Below are 18,991 nucleotides of genomic sequence, written 5' to 3'. Positions count from 1 at the left end.
CCTCATTATATACAGACCTCATGGCCCATTATCCACATTTGCTGAGGACCTCTCCCACATCCTCGCTGACAATACCAAGACCAAGTCTCAAATCATTGTATTAGGTGATTTCAATCTAGGCTACCAAGACCCTAACGATGCCTCTGCCCACGATGTGAACAACCTGCTACTCAACCTAGGCTTCAGACAACAGGTCACTATGCCAACTCACTCCAAGGGCAGGACCCTCAATTGGATAGCTGCCTTAAATTGTGACACTAATGTTGAATCCAATCAACCATGTGCATGGACCGACCATCACCTAATCACCTTCAGCATCCCTACTAAAATTATCCACTCAATTCCCAATATTGCACCCGCCACCACAAGAAATAAGCATAACATAACCTGCGCCAAACTACTCCCACTCATTCTCCCCGCTCTCGATGATCTCTCATCCTCTTGCTCTGATCCTACTGTCTTGGTAGACGGGTACAATCAGACCATGCTGAAAGCCCTTGATCTTATCGCACCTTCCAAACTAAGAAAACCCAAACCTCGGAGCCCACCTCAACACTTGGTTCACGCCACAGCTGAGAACCCTATGCAAGGAAAAAAGGATTCTTGAAGCACGATGGAAAAGCAATCCAACAGAAGCCAATAAAGCAAGTATTGCCTTAGCTACCCTAAATTACAAAGGAGCCATACTTTCTGCTAAAAAAGAGACATACAATAAACACATTGAACTAGCCCAATCTAACACCAAGGAGTTATTCAAAATCTTAAAGGAATTGGAATCCCCCGCCAACCCACCAGACACCTGCTCCAAAGACAGCACCTGATGTGCTAACATTCAAAAGGCTCTCCAAACTAAAATTAACGGAAAAAAACAGCTTGCAGCCCAGCCTGCAACATAATACCCCTCAGGCTAACATCAACTCCAACAATGAATCCTTGAAACCATTTAGCTTCTCTCCCCTCTTCATCATTGAAGTTGAACACATTATCAACAACCTTAAACCCTCCAATTGTCAGGTGGACCCATGCCCTGCTGCCATTATTAAGGAGGCCTTGCAAAACTTGGCGCCCTTCATCACCACACTCAAACTTCTCATTCAGATCTGGGATTGTCCCGGACAATCTCAAGGATTCCTGGGTTATTCCTCTCCTGAAAAAACCCACTTTGGACGCTAACATACCCACTAACTACAGACCGATCACCACGGTCCCTTTCCTTTTAAAAATTCTTGATCATGCTGCATACCTGCAGATCCAAGATTATTTGGAAACTAATAATCTCTTGGGATTTAGGCAATCTGGTTTCCGTCCGCGATATGGTCCTGAAACTGCTCATTTAGACCTTAAAACTCAGATTGAAGACCTAAAAGATAAGGGGAAACGGGCCCTCTTAGTCCTCTTAGATCTCGCTGCGGCCTTCGATTTAGTAAATCACCAAATCCTATGCTGCCACCTTAAAACTGCCATCCACTTTTCAGACAAAGCTACAGCTTGGATAACCTCCTTCCTGGATAACAGATCCATGAGGGTCTTCTTCCCCCACTGCCACTGCTGAACCTTCACCTGTCACTTGTGGAGTCCTTCAAGGATCATATGTGTCCCCGACACTCTACAATGTGTTCACAAACCCCCTTTTTGACATCTTGTATCTACTGGGTGTCACATATACCAACTACGCAGATGACACCCAGATACTTATCCCCATCACAGGAGACCGCAAAACCGACTCTCTAGCCATCAACGGCATTTATCAAGTCATCCAGGCCTGTATGGCGCAGCATGAATTATGCTTAAATGACGAAAAGACTGGGCTCCTCATCCTTGGCTCCCACCAAAGACTTAGGAAACTTGACTCATCGTTTAAATCCTTCACCATTGATGGCAACACCATCAAAGTGGCTAAGGATACAAAAGCGCTTGGTATCTACATCGATTCCACCCAGGCAAAATAATGCAGTATCATCGGCGGCTTCATACACCTGCAAGCTTATCACAGCATGCCGCCCCTTCTATTCACCAGCCAACTGCACCACACTAGCCAGGACCTTGGTCCTATCCAAAATTGCTTACTGCAATGTCCCCTATCTGGGTACCAATCAATGTAATATTAAACTACAAATCATCCAAAATAATGCAATTGCAGTGGCTCCAAACATTCCTAGGAACCTCCACATTTCTGACACTAGACCAGTCTTCAATGGCACTCAGTCTCCCAAAGAGTCTCTCTTAAAGCATTTGCGCTCACACACAAAAGCCTCGCCAACCAAGCCCCTAGCTACCTAGCCAGCATATTTACACCACATACCACTGCAAGACCACTCAGAAGTGCCCAAACCAACGGCTTCGCTATCCTGCGCTTCAACCTCCAGAGAGCTGGTGGACGCAGCTTCCCAGTCCTAGCAGCGAAGCTTTGGAACTCGTTACCTAATCCTATTAGAGCTGAATCCTCCTTCCCGGCCTTCAAGCGCAAAGCCAACGCTTGGCTGTCTGCCCAAGAATTGCCGTGACTCTGCTCCCATTGCCCTTAGAGTCATCCGATAACGGCTTATTGTTATAACCTGCTCTTGTCTTGTACATTTGTATATTTCCTGTATAACTTGTATATTCTGTTCAAATGCTTTGTATGTACCATGCCTGAAACTAAGTGATGCGCCCTGATGCCCTTGGGCCTGGTGCGCTATATAAATAAAATAAATACAAATACCTTGCCACGAAGGTAGTGCTCTCTTCCGGCCAAATGCTTGTGAACACCTTGTGAAACCTCTGTTTTTCTGTCAATTTTAAGAAATCTCCTCTTGTACCAATAGAGAGTAACATTTCTGGAGTGTGTATGGGATTGACCTGCTCGGTTATGCATATTGCACCTAGGTGTCGCGGTTGCATATTTTCGGAGCAGACCAGCCATCTCGGCCTGGTGAGTCCAGAGGCTGCTACACTTTATGGCACCATGTCTTGTGCTTACCACTGGGTCATATGATAGTGAGATGCTTACAGATATACCTAGCGGCCTCCTGGAAACCATTTTCCTGAAAACAATCAGATTGCATTCAGATTCCTGACTCAATATTGCAGGATCTGACATTGTGTACTGACTCACCAAATCTGATTCAAAGGATTCCTTTTCAAGAGCCCCCATGAGGAATGCATCACCACTCACTTCTCATCAGGTGGGGAGCCACCCTAAAAGACCTAAAGCTTAATGTACTGGAGTCAATTTCGGAGAAGACAAAACACATAAAATTATTGGGATTACCATGCACCATCAATGCTCTATGGGCGCTACTACCAGGTCTTTAGAGGAAAGCTTTTCGAATACAGACTAGTTCTACTGCCATGATCTACATAATCAAGCACAGGGCACCAGATTTCCCCCACTAGTTATCTTTTGATCTCGGAATGGGTACTTTTACCCAGGATCTCAATCAAAGGAATAGTTATTTCTGGAGTCCTCAACATCGAGGCAGCTTACCACAGCAGAATGAATTCTTTGAATCACAAATAGGAGATCAAACAGTCTGCACTCTTTCAAATTTATCTTCAATGGTGTAAACTGACCATGGATCTCTTTGTGACCCCTCTAAATCACAAATACCTTCCCTTTGCATTCTGTTGTGGGATCAAACAGCATTAGTTAGGGGACACTCTGATGGTTAAGTGGCACTTCATGTTTCTCTTCGTTTCCTCCAGCCCATTTGCTTCCCAGAGTACTAACAAAGTTTGCAAAAACTAACAACACCACTCTCATTTGAATAGCCCCTTTCTGACCATCCCAGTTCTATTCTCTGACCTCACAAAGCTTTGTCTATAAGGGTCCATTCTCCTGACAGACTGTCACAACCTCCAGCAATAGCAGGGCAAAGTTCCCCATCTCTGCCTTCGACTGATTAACTTGCCACTTGATTGCTGTGGAATTGACCTTACTACAACTTGGTTTATCTTCAGATAACCTGATTAGGTGGGATGACTTCCTTGCAGCCTGGATTACAATTGCAGTTGGGGAGGGAAGTGAGTCCATTTTGCTACAGATCCTAGGATCCTCATCAACACTTTATCTTGTTCACTGAATAATGTTTGTTCTTTCATTTCGTATTTGGCGTTTCGGTAGAAGCTTGTTGACCCTAATTGGCAGGTACTGCAACTTATCAAAACACTACATCTTCTTGACTTCAAATCAAACCCTTTATAGGCATGTGGAAGTTCTTTTAAAGGTTTATCTTCCTGTTAAGGTGCCTCACACTATATGGGACTTAACAATGTTCTATCAGCTCTTGCCCATAAACCTTTAGAGTGGCTGGCCTCCTCCGAATGTATCTTCTTTCTTGGAAGGTCATCGGTTTGGTGACCCTCACATTAGCATCGAGCAAGATGCACATTGTTCTACCACTGAATCTTGCACCATTTTTCACAAAGGTATGGTTGTTTTGAGAAGCCACCCAGTCTTTCTTCCTATGGTGACGTCCTCCCACATTAATGTGGAGGTTGTCCTTCCAACCTTTTTTCCAACTTTGTTCCCTGCCAATGTTCTTCTTCATTGTTCTGTTAGGAGAGCCTTTATGTTTTGCATAATGTGCCGAATCAAGGAAAATTGACCCCTCTCTCCAAGGGGGAGCCACCCCATTTGGGACTAGGAAGGTGAGTCTGCGGAGCTTAATATAACATGGACAGGGCAAGTGTGATCTCCTTTGGGTTGGGGCCCCCTTAGAATTAAGTCTATCACACAGAGATAAGTTTCATTGGTTATATGGGAACTGAATGTTGTCCTGACTCCTACAAGTAGTCAGCTTGTCTTCTGACCCCTTTTAGACACCGCCCATGCCTGAAATGAAAAAGAAGAGAATGGACACGCACCCTCTTTGCTGGGACGTAAAGATACAATCCGCACAGAGGAGAGCAAGTCCCCACGGAGCAGCAGAGAGACCTCCTCCTGGGTGGTGCGGCCTGGGGGAGGCAGGCCAACAACTAGCATGGTGAGCGAATGCAAGGACATGCCCACGGAATGCTGTGAAGCCTTCTGACCAAGGAACCAAGAACTTCCATTCACAAGCAGTGCATGTCTGGAGCCGAGAGCCCGAAGGTTAAGGGGCCATAGTCCAAGGTAGGCTACAAGGAACCAGACTCCCAAGTGGGGTCCCTGAAAACACCCCCCCCTCCTCGCCCCCCACACCGACCCGGCCAGGGTGAGGGCAACAAAACCCAAATGCAGGGTAAGAGGCCAAAACCCATGGCAGGATGAGATCAAGCAGAGCCCAAGAATGGACAAGAGAAACCTTGGCCAAGTAGGGGTGAGAAACCCGAAAACCCAGAAAAGGATAATGATCACTGGAGAGACCCACCCCGATTCCTGGTTGGGAATCCAGGGAAAAGACATGGTTGGGCTTGTGAATCGGGAAGCAGCCCATGCTGTTTAATCAACCAGAGGCAGAGATAAATTGTTGGTTAGATATTAATGAGGAAGAGACTAATCGAAGACTAGAGCAAAATTTAGAGCGTCTGCTGTTTCTGACTTCCCACACAATACACAGAGCCAATCAGAAGAGGAAGTCTTGAATGCTTATTAGTTGGCTTTGGATACTCGAGCATCCAATGTGGCTGTTTGCTAGTATTAATCATTGTTACAACTTCTAATCCTCTGACTGGTCTAAATGCCCATACTATTACTGCTAAAGCTACTGCTGTGGCCTTTCAGCATAGCGTTCCGCGGGATGTGGTCAGCAGGTCTGTTACATGGTCCATGCTCTCTGCTTTTTGCAAACTCTACGTTCTTGCCACGCGCTCCAGAGCTGATGGTAGGTTTGGTGAAGCTGTCCTCCAGAACCTTTTCTCAAGTCGCTATTGAGACTCTCTTCCACCACCACCACCTTTACATTTTGTCTGGTATATATCTCCCATGAGTATGGGAAAAGGGGCAATGGAACAAGTGACTACTGTACTCTTAGTCCACATGCCCTTTTTCTCCTTCAATCGATTAGTTGGTGGTAGCCGACGAGCAGAAAAAGGACTGTGATCAAAGCTGGTCAGCAGAGTCCATGCAGAAGGCCCTATTTAAAGGGATGATTCGCTTTGTGGCACACAAAAAGGCTCTGGTTCCATCCCGACCCCCCGTTGGCCAGACTCCCATCAGTATGGAGGAAAGGGGACTATGGACTAGGAGTACCAAAGACGAGTGAATAACTACATTAAAAAAAATATATATCTTTTTTTAGATACCCATCTTATTTTTGGTGGGAAAAGGGACTTCTGATATCCCCTTGCAACGCTTTTTCCTCTACTTATTTTATTGAGCATTTGTAAGGCAGTTCATACTCGGAATAGTTTCAAAGCGCCGCTTAAGGTAATGGCCATTCAGACCATGGGGACTCTTTGAGAGCCCACTTGCAGCCTGTAGCTCTGTGGGCTCTCACTCTCGCATCCTATTGAGGTAATCTGGGCTGAGTGGCAGTCCTGATGGCCAACAAGAACGATTAGCCACCCGATTGCTTGCTCACTAGCCACATTTTGTGATTGGTTGACTGGCCAGCACTTTTTTGCAGTGGTACTTAAGGGTCCTCCCTGCCCTTGCTCGCTCTGTTCGCTCTTTCATCCTGGAAAATAGAAGAAACAGGTCTGTCTATCTGTTTCACTGTTTTCTGACCTGGCTACTGTGTTGAGTCACTACTTCTACCCTGAGACGTTTTCCAGACTGTTCAGCACCGCTTCCTGCCATTTGCTTACAGTGTCTTTCACTTTGGTGTTGGTTGATGCCATCGCCTGGAAGGGTAGTGCAACACCACTACCCCACATTATATGCTCCTTGGGCTGTCCGTGGTTACCTCCACCCCCATCTTCACTGTAGGACAGTTTTCTGTGGCTGTGCCACCCCTGCTTTGTCAAGGCCGTAGATGGGCCAGCGAAATAGGTCAAAGTGGTCATACAGAGGGTCGAGCAAAATCCCCGGACAATTGAAAGACTTTGATATACAAGCACTTAGAAAGGGAAGTGAACCTCGAAAGCATTGAACTGTGTAAAGAGGAGAACATTGAAAGTAAAAGAAGGGTCAGTGCCCAGAAGAGGGGGACACCAGCGGTGAGCCACTATCACTCTGATCGAGAGCCACAGTAAACCCAGTGAAGGGAGGCTAAGAATCGGGGTCAGAGCCCGGCAAAGGGGGATCCAACTGCGAAAGGTTGTCCCCTCAAGATTGAGAAAGGTGGAAGTAAAAGTTAAGAGACGGCAAGGGTGAACCCGAAGGAGGCATGCCAAAAGGATGAAGCTATCGCCCAAGTAGTAGCAGTAATGAGAGGTCCAAGCCCAGCAGAGGGAGATCCAGGGGTGAAGCCCTCACCCGAGTACTGACAGTCAAGAGGGGTCAGAGCCCGTCCGAGGGAGATCCAGGAGGAAGCCACCATCCAAACGTCAAGTAAGAAAAGAACTGACACATAGATTTGTGGAGTACGATACAAGAAGGGTCCGCGCGCAGAAGAGGGGGACCTAGGGGTGAAGTCATTACCAAGTGAACATTGCAACAAACTTTCATTTGGTTAAAGGAACTTTTGTTTTTGTTATTTGACCACATTGGGCCTCAAAGGCGAGAGAATTTTGCAGGAAACAAGACTTGGCCATCGATTGTCCTGAGAACCGCCTCGTGCTGGAGAAGCCCGAGAATGTACTGTACTCCAAGCTCCCATCTTACCCCATGTCCAAAACATGGGGAAGGAAGACCCAGGCTATCGCATCCTGAACTATTATTTGAGAGCACTTCTTTCTTTTTCTGAGAATCATGCTGTGATGCTGGAAATGCATCAGAGGGACAGGGCCTCTGAATCCTTGTCCTTTACTGTTTTTTATCGTGTGTTCTGTTGTGTTTTCTGCCCAGGAGTCCATGTGGGACTCCTGGCAGTGCAGCTCTCTCTTTTGGTTTGGTGAACAGACCCATGGGATACCCTTATGGCACCCATGGGTAGTGGTACAAACCTGTGCCCCTAGTGTATGTTTTTGGGCACCTGTGGGTGGCCCGCAGAGCAGGGTATGGGCTGGTGGCAGCTCCATGTTGAATTTGACAGGTGCTCTGGGTGTCCTCCATTTTGGGATACCCAGGCCCTGCCATTGGGATCAGTTGATTCCTGATAGGAAACAAGATGGCCCCTGTGGCCTCTTGCTTTCTATTGCCTGTTACCTTGTTTTCGCAAAGTCCTGGGAAGCCCTGACTCTATCCCTTCCCCCTGACTGGCTGTTGGGTGGAAGTTCCATATATGGTGGTGTTGTGAAGGCCCAGCTAGACTGACTGGAGCCTTCCCAGTGACTGTATGTTGTGGGTACCTCCTGTGGGTGGGACCTGGGTGAATGGAGTGTGTGACCAATATACACTCCTTGTTGTGGTTGTCTGGTTTCTGGCATGAGAGACAAAGACTGAGACAGCCCTGCCCGAAACTGGCCTGAATGCAGTGTGTAGTGTTGAATGGCTGGGTACTTGTCCCAATCCACATTCCTTGTTGTGAGTGTCTGAAAGGGAGGAGTGTGGCCTGAATGCACTGTGTGCCTGATTGGCTGACTGACTGCATGAATGCCCTTCTGTATGATTGGCTGCTGAGTGTGTGCCAGCAGTGTGGATGAGAGACAGAATAGTATATCTGGGGACCTCTCACCACTGGTAATTGTTCAGGAGCTGAGTCTCCACATTAAGAGTAACTGGAACTGCTGATCCTCGACGCCCAGCTGGAAGAAGAAGACTTGCTGTTGCACTTGCTTCGACCGATCTGAAAGCTGCCGAATTCGTCGAGGACTGACCCGAGAGAGGACCTGGTAAGGCGCCCTCTTCCCGTGCTCCGAGGGATCATCGAGCACCGCTACATCTTCGCCGAAGCGCCCTGGAAGTCAGACCCTCGAAAGTCTGCCGACCCGAGACGGGACCGCCGAGGAGATCGAAGTGAAGCACCCGGACATCGCCGCCGTCGAAGTCCACTGCCGTCGACCAGGGTTCGCAGGTCTGTGTAACAGCTGGAGGCCCGTCGAAGTTGTGTTGCCCAGCCGTGGGAACCACTTGACGCCGTGCCGCCAACGACCGGAGCCGTCCGCTCCTTGCCTAAGAACATTTGAATCGAAGGACTCCCTCGTCCGCACCATCGACCGCTTTATCCTGCTGGAGAAAGTCGAGGACGACCAACGCGCAGACGAGAAACCTGACGGTGGGTTTCCCGCCACCCGAAGACCACAAAGACTCGAACGACTCGACGCCCTTGCTGGGACCCCGTCTTCACAATCTTTGCAGTCCAGAACAGTTGCCATCGAGGTGCCCCGCACGCCTCTGCCTTGCAGGACGCCAACGCTCCGTCGTTGACGAGCACCGCTTGGATCGAAGCTGCCGCCTCATCAACGCTGTTCTACCCTGTTTGTTGTCGGACGTTCGACGCCCCGTGTCTCCCGCTTGAAAGGGAAGGCATTCAAGAAGGGCCGTCGATTCCCCGCCGCCGAACGCCGAGTTCCTTGACGCTTCTCGACGATCCGTGACTCCCGCTTGAATGGGGGTCGCTCAAGAAGGATCTGTCGACGCCTCTTCGAAGAACTCGACTCCACCAGGTACATTGGCGGGGTAAAAACATTATAGGAGGGAATAAGACTTGCAGAACAATATATGGACTGGGCTTGTGCTATATCTTTATTTTACAGGTTGCCCAGGTGGGGGGGGGTCTCCACACAGAACTGTGTCTAGTGGTAGGGGCCAGTATTCTGCCTATTGCTCAACCATCTTATTTTCTCTCCTCTCTCTATTGCTGGTTTCACTATTGATCTGTGTGACATTGTTACAGTATTGTTGATGCACTTTAATGAGATCTAATACCAAAGGGTGGTACCACTTTAGAATTGTATATATTTGCCATTGTTGATTTTCCTAAGTACAAAGTGAGTTATTATGATAAGTGTACATAACCTTGAATATTGATTATATAAAGACTGTGTTCTAACCAATACAGTGTGTGGACATTCCTTTGTGGGGGCTTGGGGACTACACTGTACTTAAGAACCAGCATGCATCACCTCCTGAGAAGCTAGGCCTTGATTGCTCGACCATAGCTACCGAATAGAGAATCTAGGATGGGGTCCTCTGTGCCTCCCCTCTACCATATAGAGAGCAGAAGTACAGACCACCCCCTACCAGTCTTTACACATGCCACACACCTTTTTGTATGAGTTGTGAGGTTTGGCAATAGGGTTTTTAGTATAGGCCCTTTTATTGACACAACGGCACTAGTACTTCCTTTTTTTTTTCATTTGATGGTGGACGCTAGTTCCCATCTTAGATTTAGGTTTAGAATCTGCATTTTTCCAACCTGCATACATAATACATTGTTCAATAAACATCCTTGAACTGTGATCACTTGCGTCTGTCTTATGTCACCATGTGTTCCTCACAATGGGTTTCTTTACTTTCCTCTGGTCTTCCTTGCAGTTTTTTTGTTTTGGTACTGCTTTTTAGACTACACTGTGGGAAGGTCCTTATGTTCTTTCCCATTATGAGTGGTTCCTCGTTGGCTCGGGGTTCAAGTCCCTGTGCACGGCATCCTGTAAACAAGACCTGGAAAGGAAGCCCTGTACTCACTGGGATGCTTCAGGCTGCTGGGGCCATTTTCTAAAACTACAGCTGTGAGCATGTACCTTTTGGGTCCTGTGGTGGGCAATTTTTTGAGATTGCCTCCATCAGGGTGCCTCTTGTCCAGGGTCGAGATTCTTTGGAAGGGAGTCTCTAACACATTTCCCATGGACTAACCTTTGACGTCTTCCTGCTTTGCTGCATCTCCTGGGGCTTCTGGTTCTTCCACTGACCCCTGGATCTCTTCATCCGTGTCTCCTCTGGTCCACACTGAAGTTGTTTGCTGTTCAATCTGAAACCTTGCGGTAACAGAGACTTGCTTTCATTTTCCTCATACACATGGTTGACCTGCTGACTTTGTCTCACTTACTTCTATGGCACGTTCTATCCCCATGGGACTCTTCTAAAGTGGCTTTTGGATGTACTTTTCTGCATCTGAACATTTTCCTGGACTCTTTTTGGGTATAGGGAGTTCTAGGCCAAGAACTGGATTTTTAGTATTTATCGGGATTTCAGATGTATTTTTAAAATTCCTGCTCTCCCTGTCTCTCACTGATTGCCTCTAGGCCTCCACCATTGCCTCCCCAGTCTCAACCTCGATCTGCTGGCACGCCCAAAACCCCTGACCACCGCTTGTGCTCCCAACCCACATCCAGGTTACATTCCCCTTGCCTGACCACCTTCAGTGCCACACCCGGCCTGAAAATCCACTTACCTGCTTCCCCACTTTCTTGTGCCAACTGGTTGCGTGATGTCAGCCCTCCTCCCCTCATGCCGCAGTGTTCTTTGGGCAGTTCAGGCAAGTATTTTTTTTTTTTTTTAGGGTCGGAAACCCTGGAGCACATCTCACAGCCAAACCCTATTATTTACAACCTATTGCTCTTGAAACTGCCTCGGGTTGACTGTCTGTTTGATTCAAAGCGTGTTGAAATAAAGCTTCCTTTATGCAATCCTTATCTACCGTCTGCCTTAATGGATCCACGTCTGTGGCATTATCACCCTTGTGCCATTTTTCCTCCCCCGCCCCCTTTTTCCTCGGCAGCATAATCACTGGATACCTCTGTTGGGGGCACAATAGACGAACATTTTGGACAAGCCAGGGGCTCTGAGATCACTACGGTGGTGATTTGGCATAGTATAAAAGCCTTGCAAAAGAACATAACTTTACTTTCTAGCCATCCAAAAGGTGGATAGCTACACAAATAAAACGTTGTTCCCTGACGCACCAGCCTGCATGTCACAAGCCCAAATCCTATGACGGGGGTAATTTAGAATTTCATCCTTCAGTGGCCAGCACATCAAGTACCATTCAAAATGGGGTAATAACTCCTGTTATTGCACCGCTTAGAAGCTGTATGAGTCTGGCTTGAAGCCCTATATAAGAACACTATTATTAACAAGAGGCCTGAGGCAAGGCAGCCTCCTTTTGGCGCCTTGCACCTTTAATTTATATTTAGCTGATCTTAAGGAGACACTGCAAGGTGTTGGTTGATTTGTCCAAATTTTAGAGGACAATGCATCAATTGATTAGCTTATGCTGATGATGTTGAAGCAACCCCAATTATTGTTCAATGACTACTATTGGCTTTGAGCAAATACGCAAGGGTGAATGATTTGTTGATAAATCAAAAGAAATGTAATATCATTCACTTTGATGGGAATTAAATCGATGTAGATTCAAATGGACCATTGATGGGGATTGAAAGTGATGTGCTCCGTGAGATTACCTCTTTAGGGTTTTGCCTCACTTTGCAAACACATAGGGATATTATTATTCAGAGCATTGGAGTGCAAGATAGCCCAATTGGTCTATAAGAACATTCTTTAAAGGTACTGTAAATTCTCTGTCAAACCATTGCTGAGATGTTATGCTGCTAATTCCCAAGATTTTGTATGGCCTTGAAATTGATCCACTATCTTTCACACTACACTGGGAAAGGTAAGGAGCTTTGGTTGGAAGAAAGTTATAATTTACCACTTTCAGTTCCAACTGCCTCCATCCGCTACGAATTTGGTTTGCTTTACCTTCCAGTCTGGTTCCAGTGGTGAGTGATTTCACTAGTGGGAAGCATTTTCTCTTCTGTCAAATGTTCCTTGTGTAACCATCTACTCCAGGATATGGGTGCTAAATCATCCAGCGTTTTGGGTGCATTAGAGACCTATACTGTTAATATTCTGGAACAATGTGGGAAACATCAGAATTACTTGGTCTCCAACCCTTTAGGGGTTATAAAAAGGGTCAAGGAAATGGATTGGAAAAACACCATAACAAAGGTACAAAGCTATAAAGTTAATTCTACACTTTCATTGTTAGATAAAGCCTTGGAACCATGCCTAAATATTTAGTCCAATTTCCTTGCACGAAAGTAAGAAATCAATTTCTGCGATTTTGCCCACTGATGAAATCATATGTCGGTTCAAAAATCGTAATCTCCTTAATATTTGTGGTTATTGTAAGGAGCCTGCAGTGGCCCAAACTCTCAAACACATTGTTGTTGAATGCCCAATGTTAAAAGATCCTAGGACACGGTTTTTGAGCTGATATTTATTTTCTTTTTTTACTTGTAAGATGAATGGAATCGAGTGCATGCGGGTAATGAATTGTTTTTGACTATGGATGCTTGGTGAGTTGGGTCGTATTAAGAAATGATGAATGAAATGGATGATTTTAGGAAATGTTGCCCTTTTATCTTTTGTATAATTGCAATGATTATATTTTTTTTAATTAGAAATTTTTAAAGGTTTGAAGTAAACTAATCATTTGTTTTAAACATATATCTCGCCCCGCCAGCCACGGGTAGTTGTTATAAATGTTCCCATCCCGCTGTGACTGGCTCATAGTTCCTTGCATACAATCATCACAATGTTTCAATAAAAATGTCCTTTTAAACATTTCACCAGGGCAACAGCTGACTTTCACACATTAGAAACTTTGACCACGATTCATCTACTGTCCGTGTAGGAGCTGTTGCAATTGTAGCTCCCAAGTACAATGTTTTTCTTCCGTTTTTAAGCAGAACCTACAGGTCACCAAGCTCTTAGTTGTTTCCGTGCCACCAACACCTCCTATTAGGATATAGATCTAGGCGCATTCTCATAAAATTCCCTCAGATAGCTGGACATGGGAAATTCTTCAGGTATTTGGGAACCTGTATTAGTGACTTATGCTCCAGAACATAGTCCTTCATCAGTAACAGCCGATTTCTTTTCGCCATGATCAAAATCCAATCCTCTTCCTGCAGTTTCTTTTTTATCAGTGCAGGATTGGATATAAGAAGGGTTGTGGAGGAGTTTAATTCTGTCAAGCAGTTAACACAAATCTCCTTCCAAGAATTGAAAGGGCCAAAGTTGGTCGCCAAGGCGTTATATCCCAAGATAGTCAGCTGGGGTGCTGTGTGCGCCAACAGGGTTTTGCGGAACAGGATGGGGACTTCCACAGTGATATTGAGTATAAAGACAGAAGACCCAGTTCAAATCTAAATCATGCGATGAGAAGTCTCTTGGGAAGACGGAGGACTCTCTTCCAGAATGCACCCTCCAAGATTTCCCATATTTGCCTTCTGAGATTTAGCTCCGACTCTGCCCCATATGAAAGCGTAGGGATTACCTTTTGATTATAAAAGGTAATCTGTCGAGTCATGGAAAAATTCCCGAAACTCTGATGCAAGATCATACCCTCGGCAGATAGATTTTGGGTTTCCACCACAATCTGGTTTACACAAACTCCCAAATAGATAATCGAGTCAATGCATTGAAAAGGGTCTTGATCTAGTCACCATCTAAAATTCTAGTTTTGCTTTAGATTTTTTATCATTGAACACCATGATCTTTGATTTTTTTTTAACATCAACTCTTAATTCATTTAGGGACATGTAGGATTGAAGGGCCTCTAGGCGCCTTTGCAATCCTAGGGGAGTTCTATCAATCAAGAGCAGATAATCCGCATACACAATCCATGGTATAGGGCTGCCATTGATCTTAGGTGGAAATCCTCGTACCATGTTTTGGGTTGTTTAATATAGAGATTAAAAAGCATTAGCGCTAATGAGCATCCTTTAAATTCAGGTTGTAAAATTGATTGAAATATCGGAATAACATTGTGTATGATGAAATGTACATTTTGAATGTAAATTTTTTCTGAATGATAAAAGGTAATTTTAATTTTTTTTTATTTTCAAAAGTAAACATGAATTTGTATTTTACTGTTGCTCTTTTTCTATGCTTGTGAAGGATCAATGTATTGATCAGAAAACAAATAAATAAAAATAAAGAAAAAAATTATTAACCTCTCTTCTGGAAAAAGCCAAGATTCTTTCCTGCTTTATCCTATGTGTGTCTTTTATAATTAGCATAAACTGACTTCTCTGTGTTCTGCCTGGTTAAAATGCTGTATGCTTGCCCAAATCCACCTCCCAAATGGGATCCCCGGGCTGTTGCATCTGCCAACTTGGGGCAACGGCCGATGCCAGAAGGCTTTCCAAGGCTTCTCATGATCTTGTCTGCAGAATCTCTCCAGGCCGAATGGGTTTTTCACAGGACACAAATTCAGTGCAGCTTAATATTGATAGTTGTATTCTAATCAGCGTGCCATTGTTGTATATTTAATTTATTTCCTTTTTCTGATTGCAGAGTTCCACAAAAAACAAATTGTCACGCCAGCCCTCCATAGAGCTAATCAGTACTGTAGAGGCTGTAGCCAACAAGAAGACCCTTTTTGAAACTGGGGACGTCTCCAGCCCAGGAAAAGTCCAATCATGCAAGGTACAAGACCAGACACTTCCTGGAGCATAGCATGCACTGTAGAGTTGCAGCTCATGATACAGCTTAGAGTATCGTAGTATGCAGAATCCTAGCTTCTTACTTCCCATTGAACATCATGCTGGGTGGTGTTGTCCTCTTGGATGTTCGCTTTATACCATGTAATGAATAATAATCGCACCTTTTACACCATTGCGTTGTATAGTGTTAAGTACACAACTATTATAAAATGGCTTGTTGAGGATGGCCGATCACTGTTGCACAATTTTTACTGTGGGAAGTCCTATGTCTAAATTGCCTTCCAAAGTGTAATATGATTATTAGTGCTTCATAGCCTTATGCAGAAATTACATATGGGGAGAAAGCACAAAGAACGCTTGTCCTTCCTTTCTGAGCTTGGTCATTCCTGGAAGAAGGAAACGTTAGCATAGTTTTTGTAGATCTAAGTAGTAGAGCAGGGGGAAATAATACTGCAGTCTTACTATAGAAGAGGTTCCTTATGGCGGGCCTGGACGTTTAGATGATGCGCAGAGCTTTAAGGTAACCTGAAACTGAGGAATATTACCTCTTTAAATGTGTAGCAAGGTAGGATACACCAGTTTTAATTAAAGTTTCATGGCAATGACTGTTGGTGTAGTCAAGATGGGAAGCCTGTATGATTAGATATATTAACCCCCCTCCCTGCAACCCAAAAAATAAGGAGGGGGAAAAAGGAAAGGAAATAAGGTCCCTTCAAAGGTGACCAGGTGCAGGTCACCTAAAAGTCCTTGTTGCTGGTCTGCTGGCGTTGGAGTCAATCCGTGTACTGCCACTTCACAGGTTACATGGGAGGTAAATGACCAATTTAGTGCGTTGTGTTAAAGCCTACCTGGATGGCATCAAGCTGGTTATCTTTCTATTAAAACTCAGTTTGTTTGCTCCATCAAATGTATATCCACTTACACATACAATGTACAATCAGTTTGCTATAAATCAATATGATGTATAGTCCCATCCCCCATACAGAAGTACTCACAGCCTCGAATACACTGAGATAACCACATTTAAGGTGCATTTACATCCCTTCGTGCAGAGTACATTATGTAAGGTCCTGTGTCTGCTCTGAATTCAACCATAGTATGCATTGCATTGCGCAGTCACAGCCCTAGAAATTCCCATAAAATACACTATGCCTATAAAGGTTGTGGCTCAACATATACCGAGCATACACAATAAGATGTGTTCTCTCTGCTTTTTATACACCCAGAGTAGAACACATGTTGGGTACAGCCTTGTTCCCTCATCTGCCCAGAGTACTCCATTAAAGGTATAGTCACAACTCTAAATGCGGCTATTGTATATCCTGCATGGAACACTCGCCTATTCAGCTTGATGCTTATATCCCATGCAATACACCCCTTGCTATCAATACACCTAGAGAACACAATGGCGGGTACAGTCACAGCTTTGCATACAAAAAGAGTAGACTATACAAGGTGCTGTTCTTTTGTACCGGCCTGCTTATGGCTGGAGAGAGTGGAGGGGTTGGGTTAGTTTTACCATGGAAGCATTCCCACTATGGAAAATGTCCACAATGTGTATTCTGTGCTCGCCCATATAAGTGAATCGGGAAATTCTGACCAGTTACTGTCCCTGAAAGGCTGCCGTGCCTTGACCTTTCACTCCTATTTAGGGTGGGCCTCACACGGCATACTGTGCCCCAGGCCTACAGACCTTTTGGGGGCTTTAGCTTGTTGGGAGTTTATTGGGCCTTGGCGTGAATCTGACTCCCAACCATGGTCGGATTTCGTTTTTATGTTTTCTTATTCCACTTGTGTTTCCTTCTGTAATTTCAGGATACTGAGGGCTTGAATGTTGGCATCTCTGATCTCATCAACCAATTTGCCAAAGGAACTCCACCTCCCAAATCAGGGGTAAGTGTAGGCTTCTTCAGAGGAGGCACCCTCCTGGTGGGTTCAGACCCCAATGCCGAAATGTCTAACCCTCTGTTTTTGTCCATGGCTCAATCTGCATCTTTTGTGTTTGGAGTAACATGATTTGAGACTGCTGCATAGGTTCATTTGCCTTACGAGAGGGGTCACGCTCACTTGTAGGTTTGTGTAAGTTTTAAGTACCTCTGCTGCCTAAAAAACCACTGAACAGTCCTTGTTAGTTTGGGCTATTGGGTGTCACTTGCGATATCTCTAATCCAGAATTATTACATGTTAGGCAAGAATTGACGTAGTAACTCTGTTGGAGACTACACAGCACTTGTCCTCTTGGTATTAGGTAACCCACCTTTTGGTATAAGCCTGTACTTCACAAGTTGGTAATGCGACAAATACAAGTAGCCAAGTAACGCTTATACTCAAGGTTTCAATTATAAATATTTATTTTACATCAGATTTTAAATTAGCATTCTTAAAAAGGGCAAGATATGGAACGATAAAATATACTTTTCCAGAATCAGTACAAAGCTAGTGGATACTCTTTAGAGATGCTTTTTACACACTTCCTACACCCGGAGGTGACTTCATTCACAAGGACAGTAATGGCATTTATATATTAGTAGTGCACTGTGCAGAAAGTAAAGGTTAAAGGAAGGAAAAAGGTTAAACAGGTTCTCGTGAGTATACTTAAATCTTGCAATGAAGTCTAGACAAAACCTTTCCCAGCAATAATAGTTTAACCTCTGATGGACAGAAAATATCAGTCAATAGACTCGAAGAGTCTGCAGGGAGCCAGGACAGGCACAGTCAATTGTAGCGCAGTGTATGGAGCTGAGCACTTCTTAGATCGTAAAAGTCTTGCATAAAGTAAAAGTTCGTTTGTTGAAGAAAAATCCCTGTACGGTCACAAGCTGTTACACTTGTGAAACTTGGAGCTGAAATCAACTCTAGAAAAGCAGCTACTGCAAGTCTCAACTGAGAAGAGCAAGCTACAGACAATTAGGTATGTAACCCAAAGTCAGAACAGTACCTTTTGGTTAGAAGAAGAGGATCCAGCTGGCTCCTGTATGGTTGCATTGATGCCGATTCTGTGTTCCAAGTCGTGGGGACAAGAGGGAGGACATCTGTGGACTCCTGCGTCAGTAATTCGATGGTCAACGGCAGCTACGGGCTCTTTTCGGATCAGCGGCACTTTGCGGTTTCAGCGCTCGGTAAACGGCACCACTGCAGATCTTGGACACTGGTTGGGCTTCCTTTACCCCTTGAGTCCCGCACTCTGGTGAGATCACTCGAGCTTGGGTCATTCTATTTCGGGAGGGTCCTTGGGAGACTCCTGGAGCTTTTTGGCCGGTTTACAGATGTTGCACTTGACTACGGATTTCTCGACCCCTGACAATCTGTTCCTGCACCTGCAAAGATGTACAGCCGGTCGGGGAAGGTCTTCCAGCAAAGTTAGTCTCGGGGTTAGTTGGTCCCACTAACCCAAGGGAAGAAGTCTTCCTTTCCTGAGCCTCTCTTGTCGATCAGAAAAAGGAGTTTCAGCACAGCAGTAGAGCTTCACCAGGCAGTTCAACGGTCCAGGAGGATGCAGCAAGCTTCGTTCACGGTTTCTTCGTCTGGTTGTTCTTCCCAGTGGTCGACTCAATCTTCAGCCAAAGAAACCTCACCTTTTTAAGTAGGTTTCTCCCATTCATGCACATCTGTGGCTGTCCTAAAAGGACAGCCAGTCAGCCAATCAAGACTG

At 45.2% G+C, this 18,991-nt stretch overlaps 1 protein-coding gene across 2 annotated transcripts in view; it reads left to right on the top strand.

Annotated features, from left to right (window-relative positions):
- The window catches only part of LSP1 (lymphocyte specific protein 1), a 393,235-nt gene that overhangs the window by 337,543 nt on the left and 36,701 nt on the right, over positions 1-18,991 (top strand). For both annotated transcript variants that reach the window (XM_069623945.1, XM_069623946.1), the window contains exons 9-10: positions 15,191-15,322; positions 17,155-17,232. In XM_069623945.1, the coding sequence (XP_069480046.1) occupies positions 15,191-15,322; positions 17,155-17,232 (210 nt within the window). The remainder of the gene's footprint in view (positions 1-15,190; positions 15,323-17,154; positions 17,233-18,991) is intronic.

This window comes from Ambystoma mexicanum, chromosome 11, assembly GCF_040938575.1.
Source record: "Ambystoma mexicanum isolate Mex_15411 chromosome 11, UKY_AmexF1_1, whole genome shotgun sequence".
NCBI classification, from domain to species: Eukaryota; Metazoa; Chordata; class Amphibia; order Caudata; family Ambystomatidae; genus Ambystoma; species Ambystoma mexicanum.
The sequence above is the reverse complement of the archived record's forward strand: the minus strand, read 5'-3'. Positions and strand labels throughout refer to the sequence as shown.